The sequence below is a fragment of the Diceros bicornis genome, chromosome 1 (genome assembly GCF_020826845.1).
Source record: "Diceros bicornis minor isolate mBicDic1 chromosome 1, mDicBic1.mat.cur, whole genome shotgun sequence".
NCBI classification, from domain to species: domain Eukaryota; kingdom Metazoa; phylum Chordata; class Mammalia; order Perissodactyla; family Rhinocerotidae; genus Diceros; species Diceros bicornis.
This window is the reverse complement of record NC_080740.1, coordinates 68608526-68629686: the sequence shown is the minus strand read 5'-3', so window position 1 is coordinate 68629686 and position 21161 is coordinate 68608526. Positions and strand designations below refer to the sequence as shown.

At 46.7% G+C, this 21161-nt stretch overlaps 1 protein-coding gene across 2 annotated transcripts; it reads left to right on the top strand.

Annotated features, from left to right (window-relative positions):
• Window positions 1-7999: 7999 nt before the first annotated feature.
• Window positions 8000-20180, top strand: ATOX1 (antioxidant 1 copper chaperone). Of its 2 annotated transcripts, none has more exons than XM_058544492.1 (4): window positions 8000-8086; window positions 14536-14611; window positions 17726-17895; window positions 20043-20180. In XM_058544492.1, exons 1-3 carry the CDS (start codon window positions 8081-8083, stop codon window positions 17848-17850), a joined length of 207 nt encoding a protein of 68 aa, XP_058400475.1. In that variant the 5' UTR covers window positions 8000-8080; the 3' UTR covers window positions 17851-17895; window positions 20043-20180. The 2 variants fall into 2 exon arrangements, with proteins under 2 accessions (XP_058400475.1, XP_058400469.1); XM_058544486.1 differs by having other exon boundaries at window positions 8003-8086; window positions 17726-17899.
• The last annotated feature ends 981 nt before the right edge of the window (window positions 20181-21161 follow it).

Here is a 21161-nt window from a genome sequence, read left to right as displayed (position 1 = left end):
AAAGGGTGGACTAAGAAATTTGCGTTTTACAAAATGACTTTCCGAACTGATGCTAATGAGAGCAGATCCAGAAACTTTAAATTCACAGATTGGTAATTTAACGCAGGTGGCCTGTGATGGGGGTCAAGGCTGTTCTTAATCACATTTGGAGGGCATTTTAAACTCTTTTTGTAAGGCTATTTGGCAGTCTCTGTTAAAATTGTGTATATCCCACTTCTTGGTTGATAGCTACATTTTTTAAAGGCATGTAATGAAGTGTTCACTACAGCATTGTCAGCTGTGTTAGAATATTTAAAAACTGAAAACATAATTGCTTACCAATTTGCAAACTGATTAACTGACGATATGCACATAATGTAGAATACTATGCAGCAGTTTAAAAAGGAATGAGGTAGGGGCCGGCCCTGTGGCTTAGTGTTTAAGTGTGCATGCTCCACTAGCGGCCCAGGTTCGGATCCCGGGCGTGCACCGGCGCACCCCTTGTCCCACATACAGCAACTAGAAGGATGTACAACTATGACATACAACTATCTACTGGGGCTTTGGGAGAAAAAAGGGAAAAAAAAGAGGAGGATTGGCAATAGATGTTAGCTCAGGGTTGGACTTCCTCAGCAAAAAGAGGAGGATTGGCATGGATGTTAGCTCAGGGCTGATCTTCCTCACAAAAAAAAAAAAAAGAAGAATGAGGTAGAACTATACAGATATGCACCCATCTCCAATTGTTTAAAAAAAATCAAGTTCAACAAAACATACAGTGAATTCCCATTTATGTTAAAAACAAAACAAAAAACAAAACAACTGGTTTCTGTATGTTAAAGCAGGTATGTAAGTGCATAGGAAGAGTTCTAAATTTAAAACGATAGTCATTCCCCCTAGGGAAACCTCTAAATTGGGAGCGATGAGGATCAAGTATTATTTGCAAGTTTTACAATGAGACTGTGGTCATGTACTGTGTTGTATGATAGGAGGTAAGAAGGAAGGAAGGAAGGAAAGGGGAAAAGATTACTAGAGGGAGAATGTGGACAAGCCCCCTCATGTGGTAGCTGCTGTTTTCCACAGGAGAGAGCAAGTTGGCATCCTCCTGTGGTAGTTTCCCCCCAACTCAGATGACAAACCCTCAGGCCCCAGCTGCTGGATACTTAGTAAATTTTCAGTGGGTAATTTACCACCATTGAATTGCCTGGAGCACTGGTTCTCAAGGTGGGGGAGGTGGGGGAGATTTTGCCCCCAGGAGACATATGGTCTTGTCTCAATTAGGTAGAGGGGCTACTGGAATCTAGTGGGTGGAGGCCAGGGATGCACAGGAGAACCACCCCCAACAAAGGATTATCTGGCCAAAAAGTCCATAGTGCCGGGGCTGAGACATGCTGGTCTGGTCACCTTAGTCATCTAAGGGAGAGTCCCTGGCCTCCTACTAGTCTTTCCAATGCCAAGCAAAATCTGCAAACCCCTCCCGTACACTGCTTCACCCTTCTCTTTCTGCCACTTCTCCTCAAAGCTCTGAGAAGCAGGTGGGAAGAAGCATGGGCAAGGCCCCAGAATACACAGTTTTGTAGTGAGAGTGAAAGGGTGGTGGAAAATACTAGGTAAGGGATGATCCTGAGAATATCATCTAGATCAGTGTTTCCCAAACATAGCTAATCTTTCATGAAGAGTGATTCAAAATATGTGCCTGTATGTATCTTTAACTGTTAAACTCCCATCTATGAACAAAGACCTCGTATAATAATATTCATTGCGGCACTACTTCTAAGTAGAAAGAGACAGGAAACAACCCGAATGTCAAGCTATGTGAGACTGGATAGATACAATACGGTGCACGCTTACTGTCATGCAACCACAGAGAAAATGAGGCAGATCTGTGTGTATGGTTACAGAGGGATCTCCAAGAGACATCAATAAACGAAGAAAGTAAAGTGCAGAATAATGGGAAGAGTAAAAAGGGGGGAGAGGCGCCATGAGGCAATTATTTCTATTAAGATATACTGTATTGCTATAGTTATCTCTTCACATTCCTGCTTGGTTTTGCTCTACATGCACAGGTTATATCTGGAAGGAGTCACAAGAAAGCGTTAATGATTGCTAACGGGGAGGTGAACTTGGGCCAGGGTAGGAGAAAGGCTTAGTTTCCAGTCATTCCAAGTACCCTTTGGTACTGTATAATTTTTTTCTAACATGTGCATGTATTATTTTTCCAAAGAAATTCAATGTTAAATATAGATTTTAATAGTGATATGAGGAACTACAAATATGAAAATTTTGATCTTTAAAACAAACAAGATGAAGTCCTACATTACCCCTTTAGGTGTGTGAGGAGTTTGCAAGATGAAGCATCAAAGTTTTAATCTGCCTCCCTCCCAGACTGCTAACCTCTTTACTTTTGCTCCTTATCATACAAAAATCATACAAAGATCCAAAGAGACCCTTTACTGGCTTAGAAACGCATGCCTATTGGATTCCTCACTCCTTTCGCTGCAAACTCTCTGCAAACACATCACCTCCTCAAACTCTGTGCACTGCTGACCACGAGCCAGGCACCTTGCTGGTGTTCTCTACAAAGATGATCTCCTGTTATGTTCACAACCACCCTATTTCCCATTTCTCAGAAAGAAGCTCAGAGATGTTAAGCAGCTTGCCCAAAGTTGCACAGCTAGGGCTGGAAGCTAGACTGTCTGACTTCAAGTCCATACTCTTTTACCCAAGGAAGAAGGATAGATAGTCCCAAGTAGGGGAAAGGGGCATGGCTCCTCAGAAACCCCTAAGAAGCTGGGATTTTCTTTCTTGCTTTCAGGCGTGCCACCAGGTAATGCTGCATAGACAGCTTTCCAGGTGGTTTGAGAGGTTTGGAATCCACGGGAAATCCTGGTAACCTGCAGCCAAAGATGTTTGCAAAAGGCTCTTTGTAGCACACTCTGCTACTACATACAGACCTCACTTACAGGAGTCCTCACTTCCTGAGGCTTAGAAGAGGGACAAAACTTGAAGTCCAAATAACATAGCACGTATCAAGCACCTACTGTGTGACAGACATGGTGCTCGGCACAGTTTTTCATTCCTCCTCACAGAAACTCTATGAAGTATCAACTCAATTTTATAGAAGTAGAGACTGTGGCTCAGAAAGGTTAAATGACTGGGCCAAGGTCACATAGCTTGAAAGTGGCAGAGCTGGTATGCAAAATCAGGTTAATATCACTCTAAACCTAAAGCCCAAAAAGGGAGAAAGGAACAATAATAAAATATGTACAATGGTTCATCTAATCCTCAAACAGCTCATTTCAACAGATGGAGAAACCAAGGCAAAAAGAAGTTAAATAATTGTTCACACATCAAATTGTGAAAAATGATAATTTGCTAATATCAAATGTTGGCAAGGGTGTGGGAAAATTAGTTATTCCTGAATACTGCTAGTAGAAAATATAAATTGTCATAGCCATTCTAAGGGAAATTTGAAAGCATTGATTAAAATTTAAAATCCATATACCCTATAATCCAGAAATTCTACTTTTTAATATTAAAATGTACAGCAATCTGATAGTAGTCACTACCTCTACTGTGGAAGGCAGTGATATAAAGGTATGAAGGAAACTTTATCTGCATTGTTTAAAAATTTTTTACATTAAGAAACTTTTCATATATTACGTAATTTAAAAAGTACTTGTCATAACCCTAAGACTAGCTTCTGAGTGCTTATTATGTACCAGGCACTGAACAGAATAGTTTATGGGCATTGTCTTATTTCTCACAACAGCACTATGAGGATAGGTCTAATTATTATATTTATCTTATAGCAAAAGAAACTGAGGTTCAGAGAGGTTAATTGCCAAAAACGGCCAGGAACTGAACATAAGCATTGTCTGGTTTGTCTCATTAAACACAGCTTTAAATCCCCAAAGCCTAAAGTAGTCTGGCAGAGAATAAAGGAACAAGAGGACAGTGTGACAAATGTCCCCTGACTTTTGGTTACCGTGCTGGGAGACCACAAAGGAGTCCTGGAGACTGTGGTAGCCCAAAGAGTCTGGGCCTTGTCTAAAGAGTCCTTGGCAGGCCTTAGTTTTGTTTTCTGACATTGCTATTTCTCCTCCTTCCGGGTACCTGGCAGGATTATACTTTCCTGCCTCTTTAAAGACAGGCCTAGCCAAGTATCCTGCTTCGGCCAAAACAACGTGAGCAGAAGTGACACATATCTCTTCCAGGCAGAGAAGTCTTTGGAGGTTGCGATTACTTGCTGAGGTCTTCCCTCCCCACCCTCACCTCCATATTCAATGTCGTCTCATAGGGGGAATCTCCCTCAAAAACAATTTGCACAGAGCCACTCCTCCAACCTTTCCAACCTGTGATGGGCATATAACATGAGTAAGAAATAAATCTGGGGGCCGGCCCAGTGGCACAAGCAGTTATGTGCGCGCGCTCTGCTTCGGTGGCCTGGGGTTCCCAGGTTCAGCTGCCGGGCGCACACCGACGCACCGCTTGGCAAGCCATGCTGTGGAGGCATCCCATATAAAGTAGAGGAAGATGGGCACGGATGTTAGCCCAGGGCCAATCTTCTTCAGCAAAAAAGGGGAGGATTGGCATTGGATGTTAGCTCAGGGCTAGTCCTCTTCACAAAAAAAAACAAAACAAAAAAAAACCAGAAAGCTGTTGTTTTAAGCCGTTGAGGTTTTGGGATTGTTTGTTACTACAGCATTACCTGGCCTATCCTGCTAGTTGCAGATGTTTTCAGATCTTCCAGTTTTTCAGGAGATACTCAAAAGCTGGGTCATCATGTGACATCACTCAGTGTTTTTTTTACCATTTTATTAATGGTATAAAAATGTTTTGCTCTCACTTAAAAAAATGCAATGAAATTTTCTTTCTAAGAGGAATAATTGAATTCATTCTTTTTTAAACTTTATTTGTATTTTTTTAGGTGAGCTAACACCTGTTGCCAATCTCCCTCTTTTTTTTTCCTCCTCAAAGCCCCAGTTCATGGTTGTACATCCTAGTTGTGAGTACTGCTAGTTCTTCTATGTGAGCTGCAGCCACAGCATGGCAACTGACAGACGAGTGGTGTGGTTCCACGACCAGGAAGCGAACCCGGGCCGCCGAAGCAGTGAAAGCGCTCAACTTCAACCACCAGGCCCTCAGAGCTGGCTCTGGAATTTTTATTTTTTAAAAAATGCTTTTCTTAGTTCTTGTAATAAAGAAGCAACTAATTTTACATGTCAGTCTACAAATAAATTTGTTTTTTAATTGTGATAAAATATACAGAACATAAATTTACCATTCTAACCTTATTTATTTTTTTTTGGTGAGGAAGATAAGCCCTGAGCTAACATCCATGCCAATCCTCCTCTTTTTTGCTGAGGAAGACTGGCCCTGGTCTAACATCTGCGCCTATCTTCCTCCACTTTATATGGGACACCGCCACAGCATGGCCTGACAAGCGGTGCCTCGGTGCGCAGACGGGACCCGAACCCGGGCTGCCAGCAGTGGAGCGTGCGCACTTAACTGCTACACCACTGGGCTGGCCCCTATTCTAACCATTTTTAAGTGTACAATTCAGTGGCATGAAGTACATTCACAACATTGTGCAACCACACTCAGTGTTCTTAAATGTGGTCAACTAATCCAAAAATACTTTGAACACTTTAGGAACGGAATAAAATATTTCTGTAGGCCAGATTCAGCCAGTTTGCAACTCTGCCATGCTGCCTCTCCCAAGCCTGCAGCCCAAGTTCCCTTGGCTCTGTCTCCTCTCTTCTCCTGCCTTGGCTTCTCCAAGGGCCCTTTCAGCTCAGAACCTTTGATCCAAGGCTAAGAGTTCCTTGGTTGATAAAGCAGTGAGGCAGCTAGTGCGTACCTGTGTTATAGGACAGAAAACAGACACTTGGTCTCCTGGAAGGAGTAGGCAGCAGCTATGAAGGCCTTGCTTTGCAAAGCTTAACCCCAGCATCCACCAAAGTGTCACTCTAGTAGGTGGTAGGGAATTACCGGGAAGAAGGCACCAACCTCTGTCTGTGAACCCACCACTTCACATGACCATCCTTACAGCAGCACTCTCAGCCAGAAAGGGTCCATTTCCCAGGCCCAAATGCTTAATGATGAAATGACTTACCCAAGTTTATGAGACTAGTAATGAGACTGCTGGGCAGTCTGGAACTCAGAATTCCTGAACTCTGCTTTTTAAAAATATTCTTTCCTGTGATTCTTTTCTTGATACATATTCATTACAGGAAATATGGCAAAGAAAAGAAAAAAGGAAATAAAAATCACCTATAACAGAATGGGTGAGGGTACTACATATTGATCTGGAGATATGAAAATGTAGTTGATAAAACTTGGAGAGGCAATCTGGCTTTATCAAAATTAAAAATGAATAGCAATTCCACATCTAGGAATTTATTCTACATAAATATTAAGCAAAGATGTATGTATATGGATTGTCATTACATCATAGTTATTAGCATTAAAAGATTAGAAGCAACCCATATGCCCATCAGTGGGGAGCTGTATCAGGACTGTGTCAGGGGCAAGGAACACAAAGTCTGAGTAGCAGTAGCTGAACTAGAGATGGGCTGACATTTCTCACATTATAAGCAGGGGACAAGTTGGCATGGGTTCAGCGAGCACACAGTCAGAACCAGTGTCTCTGGGATTCTCTTGGCATTTCCCTCATGGGTGCAAGATGGTGCACTTGCATCTAAATATCACATCAGCATTCTAAGCAGGAAGAGGAAAGGAGTGGTATCTGTTCCCTGTGTGAGGAAAGCAAGAGCCTTCCCAGAAGCTCCCTAGCTGACTTCTGCTTTTCAGTCATTGGCCAGAGCCATATCATATGGGCACACCTGGCTGCAAGGGAGAACAAAAGCAAGTATTTAGGGATTCCAGCCTCTATAGGAGCTAGAGTAAAAAGATTGAGAATGAGTGTTGGGTTAGCCAACCAATAGTTTCTGCTGTAGGGACTGGTTAAATAAATTATGGTACAACTGAATAATAGAACGCTATGTCATGCTAAAAAGAATGAAAGGGATTGATGTGGACTATTAAAGAAAAATCTCTAAGATATTTTGTAAAATGAGAAGAGCAGGGTGCAAATCTGTGTACAGTATGCCTTTAGTTTAAAAAGGGAGATCATGGGAGGTGGGAGACTTTTCACTGTTACATTCTTTTATGCTATTTGAAATTTTAAAAATAATATGTACATCAGGGTTTTGCCTGTAATCCTGCACCCATCCAAGATAACTTCTAATAACATTTGCTGTAGTTCCTTTCGGGCTTCTTTTTTATGTAAAAGATGGAATTTATGTATTTATTTATATGCAGGAACTATAACCCTGTACATTTACCTCTCCTCTTTGATAGAGTTTCATTTGTCATCTCGAATGAGTGTCCATAACGCTGCTCCTCATGAATTGCACTCTCTCCTTCCCAAATAGCCCATCTTCCTTCATCAGAACGTGTACTCTTCCCCCTTAACTCAGATTATTACCTCCTCCCAAAGCCTCCTCTCTTCAACAACAGCCCCCCAACACACACACACACACTCCAGCCTGAGTCAGAGATCCTTTCTCTGCTCCCACGACACAACTCCTCTAACACGACACTATCGTCGCCTGCTTCCTTCGCTCCCTGCTGGGCTGCTCTTTCCACTCCAGCATCTTAGATGCCTAGCACAGTGTGGCCCATGGTTGGCACTCAATAAATACTGACCTTGTGAATAAATCAGATTGTCCCTTTAGGGAGGGACGGGGCCTTGGTACGGATTCCCAGGCCCAACACCAGCCTGACACGGAGCAGGCGATCTAAAAGCGGCCAACAGGCGCAGAAGGCCGGCCCAGCGTCCCTCGCCCCGCCTCGCTCAGACTTGGCGGGTGTCCAGGGCCCCGCCCGCCGGAAGGAGGCGGAGCGGCCAGCGTTCTGGCAGCCGGCTCCCTGCCCGCGGGGTCGGGGGGGCGGGGCCTCGGGGGCGGGGCCTCGGGGGCGGGGCCTGGGGGCGGGCCGGAGGGGGCGGGGCCTCTCGGCGTGCGCACCGCGAAGCGCAGCCGCGCCAACGCTCAGAACCGGGAAAGGCGTCTCCGCTGCCACCAGCGCCTCTTCAGTCATGCCGGTAAGTGGCCGCGCCGCCGCCGCGCCGCCCCCGCCCCGCGCAGACCCGCGGCCCTCGGCTTGCGCCCCGGGCGCACCGCCGCTCGGCGAGATGTCGCTCTTCAAGGGCTCAGGCCGCGGCTGGAGCTATTGCCTCTCTTCTCGCCTCTCCCCACCCAGCCCTGAGCTTCTGCGACCCTCCAGAAGTTCGGATCCGAAAGGAGTTTAATCTAGGAGCCAAGCTTCAGAGCATCGGAGCTCTAGGCCTACAGCGGTCCCAAGCCCGACTTCCCTGCGTAGACGGGGAAACTGAGACTCGGAGAAGGGCAGAGTCGCCCGCGATCACACAGGGAGTGGGTGGCGAGCAGGAACTGGGACGCCTAGTCCCTGCGACTTCCATCTGGATGCCCCTGTCCGCGGAGCTGGCCTCAAAGAGGGGGATGGGATGGCTATTGCCTCATGCAGAGGGCAGGTTTTCAGACGTCTGTTTTTCCTCCCTTCTCCCGCCCACTCTGCCCAACTTCAGGTTAGCGCTGGGCGACACTGAAAGGAGACAGTGCTTTTAACCTTTCCTACCTGTCACTTTCTGAACCTGAACCCGTGATCCCCAGAGAGGTTTGGGGACTTGCCCAAATTCGCCAGTTGCTCAGCGACAGAGTTTGGGGAGGAATGAGCAGGTGTCAGCCCACCTTTGCAGCTCACTCAGTCTTATTGCACAGATGTGGTTGCTTGTGGGGCATTTTGTTGATAACGAATTAAGGCCTTTTGAGATAAAGATATAAAAAGTGCAGTAACTTATTCAAGGTCATGTTGGGAGTTGGGTGGAGCCAGGATTAAGCCCCTTCAGGCTCCCAATCTCTCCTGGCCTGACCACAAGAGTAGTCACACCGGCTTGGGAGGAAGCTCTGATCCCAGTTGCATCCTGTAGCTCCTGATTGGTGTCACGTGGGTTTAGCATTTGCCCCCAGGGTGTCTAGTTCACAGTTCTGCTCCAAGTGGGTACCCAGAGGTGTCCTGCAGATGCCCTGTGTCTTAGCATCCTAGCTCTGGGGAGCTGACAGGTGAGCCAGAGGCCCCCTGGGCTGAGCCACAAACATATCATGTGTCATTTCCCTTGAGTCTTGGCAGCTGCCTTGGGACAAATCCTCAGACAACACAATGCATAGGCAAAGAACCTGATAGAATCAGCCCTCCCCATTGAGCAAATCTGCTGTACAGCAAACCTGCCAAGGACAGCATTAATCGCCCTGGGACTGGGATAGTGGAGGCCACTAGGTTTTTCTGGGTGGTGGCGGTGAGGGAAAAGCCAGCTTGAGGATCACTCTATTCTCTGTTCACTACTGGGGATTTTGACAAACAAAAGACCTTCCAGAACGGATGATCAGAACGAAGAGGGCACTGGCACCACATCCCCAGATGAACAGCTAAAGGAAGGAGGGTATTAGTCAAGGGGCTGCCGACAACACTGGAAGCAGAAGAGTGTCACCTCAGAGGTTTCTCAGACAAACACTTCAAATCTCAGGAACCTCTTTGAAAAGTCTGTACCCCTGCTTGCCAACTGGTGACCTTGGGCAAGCTGCTTTACCTCTTTGTGCCTGGTTTTCTCATCGGTAAAATGGAGATAAAACTGTGACCTCAACAGACTGGTGCTGGTGTTGACTGGAAAAAAGCCAGTAGAATACGTAGCACAGCCATTGACATAGCTAGTCCCCAAGAAATGGTAGCTCTTGTGTAGACCTAGGACAAGTAGGGTAGGACTATAGGCAGGCAGGTTTCAACCCCGTTTTAACAAGGACCACAGTGGTTAAGTGTTTTGACTTTGGAGACTGTCCAGTCTAGGTCCTGCTACTCACTAGCTGTGTCACCCTGAGCGAGTGACCTAACCTCTGAACCCCAGCTTCCTCATCTGTCAGGAAGGGATAATAATAGTACCTACCTCATGGAATTATTGTGACGATTAAACAAGGTAATGCATATAGGTGTTTAGAACAATGCCTGGCACATAGTAGGCACTCGAATATAAATATTAGTAAACTCGCTATCATCAGGGTGTTCAAAGACTATGTCCTGGCTAGTTGAGAAAGAATTCCTTCTAGGGCCGGCCCCGTGGCTTAGCAGTTAAGTGCGTGCGCTCCGATGCTGGTGGCTCAGGTTCGGATCCCTGGCGCGCACCGACGCACTGCTTCTCCGGCCATGCTGAGGCCGCGTCCCACATACAGCAACTAGAAGAATGTGCAACTATGACATACAACTGTCAACTGGGGCTTTGGGGGGAAAATAAATAAATAATAAAAAAAAAAAAGAAAGAATTCCTTCTCTGGGAGGGGTCTGGACAGTGTGACCCCACTCTATTCCCTCCCTTCCAGTTCTGAGATTCTGTGAAAGAATTGCACAGCTTACTGGACTTTTTCCTCTACTGTAAGGACCCGTTCTTTAGGTGACAGAGTAGAGGCCCTGAAGGGCTGGGACTGCGCAAAATCAAGCATTCAGTGGTGGGGCTGGTCTTGGGATTCTCTGTAAAGAATGGATTACTCTGTCCATTAAGTAGGTTTTCCGCCGCCCCCCAATTTACTTTTGCTACTTAGAGGTGGAGGAAGGGAGCACTGAATTGTAAGGTTTGCCATCCGGAAACCACCTCCTGGCTTCTGACCTCTGTACTATGGACCATGGAAGGACACATGCTCTCTCTAGTCAGCTGCAGAAAGAAAGCTTCAGGTATCGTTGACTTTAGGTCTTTGGGCAGCAAAACCTTGTGCTCCATCACAAGGTGTTCCCACTCTCAGAGCTCCTGCTAATAGTCAGGGTTGTGGGGGCTGGTGGGTGGCAGTGCTGTTTGCTGGGCCAGAACCAGCAAGATGTCCCTGGAGCTGGGAACACCTGGGTTCACATCCCAGCCCCAGCACATACTGGCAATGTGACTGTGGGCCCCTTAGTTAACCCCTGGGAACCTCAGTTTCCTCTTGAGTAGAATAGAGTGACTATTTCCCTTTCCAGGCTAGGTGAGGACGAACTTAGATACTGTATAAAGAGCATTTGGCACGTAGAGGACATTCAATACATTTAGGTCTTATATGGGTCTTGCAAACCCTTTAAAGCTTTGGATGTGTATACAGGTGCAAACCATTGATGAATCTTGATTGTCTGTTGGTTATTCTAGAGCAGGAGTCAGCAGACTTTTTCTTAAAGGGCAAGATAGTAAATACTTTTGGTTTCACGAACCATGTGGTCTGTTACAGCTACTCTGCCATTATGGTGTGAAAGTAAACGAATAAGCTTAGCTGTGTTCCAGTAAAACTTTTTTTGTGTGTGAGGAAGATCAGCCCTGAGCTAACATCTGTCACCAATCCTCCTCTGTTTGCTGAGGAGGGGCTGGGCTAACATCCGTGCCCATCTTCTTCCACTTTATATGGGACGCTGCCACAGCATGGCTTGACAAGCGGTGCGTCGCTGCGCGCCCGGGATCTGAACCCTGGGCCACCGCAGTAGAGCGCACGCACTTAACTGCTACACCACTGGGCCAGCCCCTCCAGTAAAACTTTATAAAACCAGATCGCAGGCAGGCTTTAGTTTGCCAGTTCGTGTTCGAGAGCAGTGCCTCAAACTGTAATGTGGGCAGAAATAAATGGGGTGTCTTAAAATGAGGATTCTGACCCAGGAGGCCTGGGGTGGGACGTGAGATTCTGCGTTTCTGGCAAGCTGTCAGCTGCTGCTGATACTCTTGGTCTGAGGACCACACGTTAAAGACAAGATTTTGGAGTACTCACTACAAATCCTTATTTCCAAAGTTTTTTGTAGTTCTTTTTGAATAGTCATGCAACAAGCTGAAGGAATCAGAGGTGTTTAACCAGAAGAAAAGAAAAACAAACCATCTTCTTTAAGGCAGGTTTTGCAGATTTAGCCTCAATAAAATAGTGGTTTCCTGGTCACATGGTTAAATATTTCAGCACTGGAAAACCAAGCCACTTAACTCTTGGTCTCAGTTTCCCCTGTATGGCGTGAGGATAATCCAGACCCAAAGATGTTCTGAGAGCCAGCCCCGGTGGTCTAGTGGTTAAGATTTGGCACTCTTACTGCCACGGCCTGGGTTTGTTTCCCTGTTGTGGAACCATACCATCTGTCTGTCAGTTGTCATACTGTGGCGGTGGCTTACGTAGAGAACTAAAAAACTGACAACTAGGATACACAGCCATGTACTGAAGCTTTAAAAAAAAAAAAGATGTTCTGAGACTTGGAAAGAGTTTGAGAAGCTACTTAGACCAGTTTTTCTCAGGTGTGTAGTCTTGCCTCCCTGTCTCTCCCCAGTGGGTTAAAAATGGAGTGGCCCAGGGCCCACTCAGAGCCACAGAACCAACTGAGGCAGGTGCCTGCAGAGCTGCACGGTCCATAGGTTCCCCGGGTGATTCTTATGCATACTGAAGTTGAGAAAACTGAGCTGGCTAATACCCTTTTGGTATAAATAAGGGGACTGGGGCCTTTCAGGGGCAGGGAGTTTTGCCTGAGGTCTTCCAGCGAGAAGAATTGCAGTTGAGCTAATAGATTTGAAATCTTTTGAAGTGCTTCCTGAAAAATGTAGCCATTGTTTTGTTTTGTTTTGTTTTGTTTATTTTTCCCCCCAAAGCCCCAGTAGATAGTTGTATGTCATAGCTGCACATCCTTCTAGTTGCTGTATGTGGGACGCGGCCTCAGCATGGCCGGAGAAGCGGTACGTCGGTGGGCGCCCAGGATCCGAACCTGGGCCGCCAGCAACGGAGCGTGCGCCCTTAACCGCTAAGCCAGGGGTCGGCCCAGCCGTTGTTTTTTGACGGGAAAGAAAAGAGGGAAGTGGAACAAACTAATCATAATAATCCGATAGCTAACTTTTTACCCAGTGGGACCTACTGCTGGGCCCCCATCTCTTTACCTGTTGTATTAGTTATCTGTTGCTCCTGAGTAATTACCCCAAACTTAGTGGTGTAAACCAACAAACATTTATTAACTCATGGTTTCTGAGAGTTAGGAGTCTGGGAGCAGCTGAGCTGGGTGTTCCTGGCTCAGAGTCTCTCGTGAAGTTGCAGTGAAGACTGTGGCCAGGGCTATGGCATCTGAAGGAGGATCTGCTTCCAAGATGGCCCCCTCACATGGCTGTTGGCTGGAGGACTCAGTTCCTCCCTATGTGTACTTCTCCATAGGGTTGCTTGAGTGTCCTTAAGACGTGGCAGCCAGCTTCCTCTTGAGCCCAGAGGGAGAGAGCAAGGCAGAAGCACACTGTCTCTTATGACCTACCTCAGATGTCCCATAACATCACATCAGCGTATTCTACTGGACCCACTGACCTTGAGACGTTGTGGAACGGGACTACTCAAGGGCATAAATGCCCGGAGGTGGAGATCACTGGTGCCATCTTGCATGCTGGCTACCACACTTAAAATCCTATGTGCATCCCATTCACCCACCTGAGGGACTCTCATCCCCATTTTGCAGATGTAGAAACGAAGGCACAGAGGAGTTAAGTAACTTACTCATGGTCATACAGCTAGTAAATGTCAGAGCTGGGATCTGAAGCCAGGTCTCGTTTCCAGAGATTGTAAAATAAAGGAAGTATTGGTATAAGTAATCTTTGTCTGAAAGCAAAGGAGAGGACCCAGAGGTCCTCAAGCAGCGGTGTCAATCGTCCATTCACTCAACAAAATGTATTAAGCACCTACTCTGTGCCAGGCACTGTTCCTGGTATTGGGGATGCAGCAGTGAACTGAGCAAAGCCCCCGTCTTCTGGGAGTTTGGTTTGTTAGATATCCTGGAGACTATAGGATATCAAGCCTGCACAAAGAGTCCGGGAGCCTGGGTTCCCTTACTGGCCTGGTCTCCAACTCACTGGGAGCCCAGGCAAATCCGTTCCTTTCCCAGGACTCAGGAGCTCTGAGAAGGAGGCGCTTGAATGAGAGCAGTGGTCTCTATATGTCAGAATTACCAGGAAAGCTTGCTGGCCATGCTAGACGCCCCAGCCCAGGTTTACTGATCAGAACCTATAGTTTTTGCAAGCTGCCAGGTGATTGTAATGCAGAAAGTGATCTTCTGATGCATAAATAAGATCACCAGATCAGCATTGCTTGGAGTATTGGGGCCCACCCACATCAGAGTTATTGGTTGTCCCAAGACAACCCCATAGCTCAAGAATCAGAATTTTGAAGGTGAAACCAGAAACCAACATTTTAAACTAACTTCTGAGGTGATTCTACTCATTGTGTACCAAACACCACTAAAGGATTTATAGGGATTATCTCATTTAATCCAACAAACTGTGAGATAGAGAAACCCTTAGGTAACTCCACTTCACAGTTGAAGAGAGTAGGGGTCAGAAACAGGCTACTGGTAAGTCTAATGACAGCCAGATCTTGCCCAGTCTCTCTGACTCCTGTCTTGGCCCCAGCATGCTAGTGGAGTGTGTGGGTCACTCTGCAGGACTTGGCTCACAGTCCCCTTTGTTTGTTTCAGAAGCACGAGTTCTCTGTGGACATGGCCTGTGAAGGCTGCTCTAATGCAGTCACTCGGGTCCTCAACAAGCTGGGAGGTGAGTGAGTGGCTCTTGGTTGGGGATGGGAGACAGATACACTTATATTCAAATGCGTGCAGACATGGAGCAGGGGAAGCTTGAGTTTAAGCTGATAATAACATTAAAACTAAAATATATTGAGTACTTAGCATGTACCAAGTACTCTGCTTAGTGGTTTCTGTGGATCACGTCTTTGAATCCTCACCACAACCATTTCAGGTAGCTTCTTTGGCTATCTCCGTTTTGAACGGGAGGGAATGGAAGTTTAGAGAGGTTAGGTAACTTGGCTGGGACCACACAGCTGGGAAGTGGCAGAGCTGGGACTGGCCATGCAGCCCACCTCCAGAGCCTGGCAGCGTGAGTTAGTATGTTGGTGATCTCAGTGCCATCACTTTTGTTATTTGACGCGTTTGTGTCATTTTCTATTAAAATTTAAAATGTAACAATTTAAAAATAAACTTTGAATCAGTCACGTGCAGAACTCCTTAAGCACCTCTTTTGGACTATTTAGAAAATCATTATTCTCATCCAGCCCCCTCATTTCTCAGCTGGGGAAACTGAGGCCTAGAGAGGGCTGGGGTCTGGCCCCGGGGCTCTGCGAGGTAATGACTGAGTTGTGATCAGAGTTCTGGTAGTGCTGGGGCAGTCAGTCCTCTAAGATTTTCATTTTTAAAACCCTAGATGATAATAAGCCCTCATTTTCCAAGGGCTTCCCTGTGGTTGAGGTCTCATTAGCACTTAACGCAGTCTTCTGAGCCGCACTTTCCATCTGTGGAATGGGATTGTTGACACCAATGCCGGGAGGGAGGGGTCTTCCCCAAAGTCCCACAGTGAGTCAATAGCTGGTTTCCAGTCCTGATAACCAGGATCTTAGTTTGAAAGAATCTGAAACGGTGGAAAGAACCTGACTGCTGACTTGCCATGTGACTGTGGGCTCTTCTCCCTGGGGCCTACGTTTCCCTAGCTGTAGTATGGGAATGTCAGCCTACATCAGCTTTGGCTGTGGAATGGACCTGTGCCCAGAAGCCCCTAATATACAAAGCGGCACACTCTGGATGAAGGGGGCTGGGCTGCTTTCTCTCTTTCTTTTTTTTTTTGTGGAAGATCGGCCCTGAGCTGACATCTGCCAATCCTCCTCTTTTTGCTGACTGGCCCTGGGCTAACATCCGTGCCCATCTTCCTCCACTTTATGTGGGACGCCTGCCACAGCATGGCCTGACAAGCGGTGCATCTGTGCACGCCCAGGATCCGAACCGGTGAACCCCAGGCTGCCGCAGTGGAGCGCGCGCACTTAACCGCTTGCGCTGCTGGGCCGGCCCCTACTTTCCCCCTTGACCACCGAAGACACCTGCCTGGAAACCAGGGCTTCAAGGCGCACAGTTTGAAATCTGCTGTGTTAGATGATCCCAGAGTTTCTTCCAGCTCTATGATGCCACCAAAATATTTACTCCAAAGAAGAGGGAGACACTTCTGAACCAAAAGACAAAGACCCGGAATGTAGTGGGGACACATTGCGCCTTTTTCCCCCAGGTATCCATTAGGCACAAATTCAGAGATTATTATTAAACTCTGTGCCATGTGCTTTTTAAGGCCCCTTGACTGTTGCTTGGGGATCTGCCTTTGAACTTGGGCTGGTTTCTCCCCATCTTTTACTACTATCCCCACTTGGGTGACCTCTTGAGAAGGATCAGAAGGGTTTTCTGAGTTGGTTGTGGCCCTAGATGAGCAGTACTGGGCCTGAGGAATCACAGACTAATGGCATACTTGAACTGGAAAGACCATAGGGGCTGGCTAACCCCAACTCCTTCATGAACAGGTGGGGAAAGTGAGGCTTATAATGGGTAGGACTCGCCTGTGGTCACCCACTAGTTAGTGGTGAAGCCAGGCCTAGAACCAATCAAGGGCTTTCCCTCTGCATTCTGTTTTCTCAACAAGATGCATGCCAGCTCCTCCCATGTACTACTAGGTGGGGGGGGGGGGGGGCCTTTAAACTGGCACAGCCCTTTAGGAGGGCAAATTTGCTATATCTATTAACATTTAAAATGTGCCAGTCTGTTCCCCCACAATTTTCATTGTGTGAATTCATGGTGTAGAAATGTTTTCACAAGTTTTATAAGATATGTTCGAGTAGGCTTACTCTAGCGTTCTTGTGATAATAGTGAAAAATTGGAGGCAACTTCAACGTCCTTCAGCAGGGGATTGAGTAGATGTGTGGTACATCTACACTACGGAAGACTATGTAGCTGTTCAGAAAAGAATGAAGGAGGGGCCGGCCTGGTGGTGTAATGATTAAGTTTGTGTGCTCTGCTTCGGTGGGCCAGAGTTCACAGGTTCAGATCCCAGGCGCGGACCTACAAACTGTTTATCAAGCCATGCTGTGGCAGATGTCGCACATATAAAGTAGAGGAAGATGGGCATGGATGTTAGCCCAGGGCCAATCTTCCTCAGCAAAAAGAGGAGGATTGGTGACAGATGTTAGCTCAGGGCTAATCTTCCTCACCAAAAAAAAAAAAAAAAAGAATGAAGGAGGTCTGTGTGTGCTAAGTTGGTAAGATATCCTAGACATTCAAAAGTGAAATATAGCAAGACCTGTTTATGTAGTATGATGCCATTTAGGGGAATTACTTTTCATTTGTCTGTCTGGGAAAAAGACTGGATAGATGCCATACTGTTCACAGTGCTCTCTAGAGATCAGAGATAGTAGGGGGCCTTATATGTTCTAATTATATTCAGAAATGTTTACGTTTTTTTTTAAAAGGTGTGTCTGTATTACTTTTGCAATTAAAAAAAAAAACTTAAAAGAAGCCCCAGTCTAGAGCAAGGATCGGCAAACTAAGGCCCATAGGCCAGATCATCCAGCCCCCAGCTGAGAATGTACAGCTGAGAGTGGTTTGTACATGTTTAAAGAGTTGTAAAAACCATACACATACAAAAGAATATGCAGCCAAGTCCATATGGCCCACAGTGCCTGAAACATGTACTCTCTGGCCCTTTGCAAGAAAAGTTTGCTGATCCCTGTCTGAAGGAAAGGGGAAGGGTGTTGTGAATAAGAATTTTAGAGCCTGAGCTCTTCCTTGCTGTGACTGGGAGGGTCTCTTCTTCCTCCCCACACCCCGCTTCCTCTTTCTGCAGGAGTTCAGTTTGACATTGACCTGCCCAACAAGAAGGTTTGCATTGACTCTGAGCACAGTGTGGACACTCTGCTGGAAACCCTGGGGAAAACAGGAAAGGCTGTTTCCTACCTCGGCCCCAAGTAGCCAGGGCCTGGGCCCTGAGCCCGCAGGATGGACCAGAGCGGGCAGGTGGGTGAGGCCCCAGCGCTTCCACAAAATATTTCATTATCTAATGCAAATCGCACGTTCCTGGAATCCATACAGTCCCCTGCGAGAGAGAGAGTGCTGCCTAATGTCTCCCAGGGTCCCCTTTATGACTTGGGGTGCATTTCTTGATCAACAGGGTTTAAGTTAAGAGCAATGTGTCTTTTGCTTTGATAAATTGACTACCCCATCAGAGATGACACCGATGCCCTAGGCCTCGTGCTCCTCGTGACTTGGCCAAAGCCCCACACAGTTGAGTGGCAGAGGCAGGACGAGAGTCAGGCACCCTGAATCGGAGTTCTGTAATGGCTGGTGGCACTGTCTCTGTGAAGGAGGACCCACAGAAGCTCCTCAGGCGAAGGCAGCTACAACTGACTGGTGGGCTGTGATAGCCCCCTTCAAGTACAGACATCACGAGATGTCACATGGGTCTGTTTCCCTTGTCCCCTTTCTGTCCATGGATACAACCCATGTTTAGGAGGGAGCCTAAGATGAATAATCAGAATTCTGGGATTCTAATTCCAGCTCTGCCCTTATTTCACACTGTACTTTGAACATGTCTCATTACATTCCTGAGACTCAGGTCTCCTATCTGTAAAGTGGGGCTACAACCTCTACCTGGCTTTCCTGCTTTGTGGGGTTACTGTGAAATCCCTCTGAATATGAAGGATTATCCTTAAAGGGAGGATAATGTTTCCACTGTGCTGCAGATCAGTGTTCGTCACCTGGTTCCTGCATCCCTAGGGTTTTTGGGGACAGTGAGTGGGTGGGACTCTGGGCCCCACCGTCTGTCCCAAGTAGCCCTGTTTCATATTGGGCCTCCACGTAAGATTATAAGATTGTTTAATAAAAGGGCTCTGACAAGAAGGGATGGAGGGAGGGAAAAGAAAAAACTTTCTGAGCAGGCTGTACACGTGGGGGAGCCCCAACATAGACACCTTGAATTGGAAACTCCGGGCCTGAGCCTGTGAATTTTGTTTAACTAAAAAAGTAATACCTGCCAGTAAACCATGTAGAGGTTTCATCAAGATGAAATTCACATGACGCACAACTAACCATTTTAAAGTGTACCATTCAGTGGCATTTAGTGCATGCACAGTGTCGTATGACCACCACCTCTCTATAGTTTCAAACCTTTTTATCACCCCAGAAAAACTCCCCTTACCATTAAGCAATCACTCCCCACTGCCCCTCTCCCAGCCCCTGGGAACACTAATCTGCTTCCTGCCTCTCTGGATTCGCCTATTCTGGATATTTCATATAAAAGGCATCATACAGTGTGTAACTTTTTGTGTCTGGCTTCTTTCACTTAGCATGTTTTCAAGATTCATCCCACTGTGGCCTGTATCAGTACTTCATTCCTTTCTGTGGCTGAATAATTCTCATAATAGTTTTTATTTATTTGTTTATTTTAGCTTTTTTATTATAGGAAGTTTCAAACATACAAGTAGAGTAGTAAAATGAATCCCCATGTACTCATCACCCAGATCCAACAATTATCAAATCACTGCCATCACTGTTTCATCTACGCCCCCCATCTTATTTTGAAGCAAATTCTAGACACCTTATAATTTTACCTGTACATATGTCAGTAACCACGTGTGGTATGGAAAGGCTCCTGCGGATTCAGATGCACGGCACTGGCTGAGAATCCCCGCCAAGCGAGCTTTACCCCAGGCTGCATCTGTCTCAGCCTGCTTTAAGAAGCTCTCCAGTGACCGATTTGAAGCCAGGTTTGGGAAACAGAGGTAGAATGTTTATTGGTTATGGAGTCACCTTGATCATCTGGCCCTTGGCAGATTTGTTGGCTCATGATTTTGTTCATTGCCTTCCTGGTGTGAATTGAAACAGGACGGGGGTACCGTCCCAGCAGCCCTGGCAGTCCCCTAGAAGAGGGCCTCGCGGTGGTCAGCTTAGCGAGGTTAATGGGTTCCAGCCAAGCCCATAACAGTCGTGATGGGAGCAGTGTGCAGGGCTGGACACGGGTTCCCGTCCTGCTCCAGCGCCTGGGTTTCCCTCCTGCACTCCCCGGCCCCTCTCCCAGGCCTTAGTGAACCTTGACTGCTTTTGCAGTGTCTCCATGTGCACAGCAGATGGTGCCTTTGCTCCACCTAAATTCTCATCTCTTCCAGGCTGCTGATCCTCTCCTGACTTCCAGACAGACCTGGGGCCTGGCAGTCCTGCTCATCGACGGGGGTTCCTGCAAAGACCCTCGCTTGCCCTGCTCCTCCCTAGCTTCCCTGCAATAAAGTCAAGCTGCTTTTGTTGGAGATGTGGAGGTGTCGTCTGTTGTGTGGTCTTGATGTCACTTGCTATGAAGGAGATAATCACAATGCCTCCTTGGGTTGGAGTTTTAAGAGTTCGCGACTGGGAGTAAGGGCCAGTAGATTCTGATTTTTTGCTGTGGGATCTTTAGCCAGTCACTTCCCTTCTCTGGGCCTCACTTTTCCTCATCGGTAAAGTGAAGGTGTTGGGCCAAATTGATCCACTTTCTTTTCACTACTTTCTTAGACACCATATTTTGAAACACCTTTGTCTGATCAAGTGAATTGCATCTAAGGGATATCAAATCTTAAGGCAGTTAAAATAGTGTGTAGAGGCTGTGAAGACAGATGCCTGGGTGGAGTCCAAGCTCCAGGACCTCCCAGCTGGGCCCCCTAACCTCTCGGTGTCCACAGGCATAAAATGCAATGACAGCATCTACTGCAAATGGTGGTTGTGGGGCTTAAATGAGCTGACACGTGTCATTCACTTAGAGTGGTACTGTCAGTTAGACAGTAAACATCCTCGTACCTCATTTTTGTGTTTTTCATTAATCAAAGATCTGTAGAAAGTGCAATTAGGGGCCGGCCCCATGGCTTAGCGGGTAGGTGCGTGCGCCTACTGGCGGCCCGGGTTCGGATCCCGGGCGCGCACCGAGGCACGGCTTGTCCGACCATGCTGAGGCGGCATCCCACATACAGCAACTAGAAGGATGTGCAGCTATTACATGCAGCTATCTACTGGGGCATTGGGGAGAAAAAGGGAAAAGACGAGGATTGGCAATAGATGTTAGCTCAGGGCAGGTCTTCCCCAGTGAAAAGAGGATTGGCATGGATGTTAGCTCAGGCTGATCTTCCTCACAAAAAAAAAAAAAAAAGGGCGATTAGAATTCCAGTCAGCCTAAAAATTAGTGCCTTACAGAGTTGATTCAATTATGTCAAAACAAAGGGAATGTTTTAGGGTATATGGCTTTATTTTTTAAAAATATT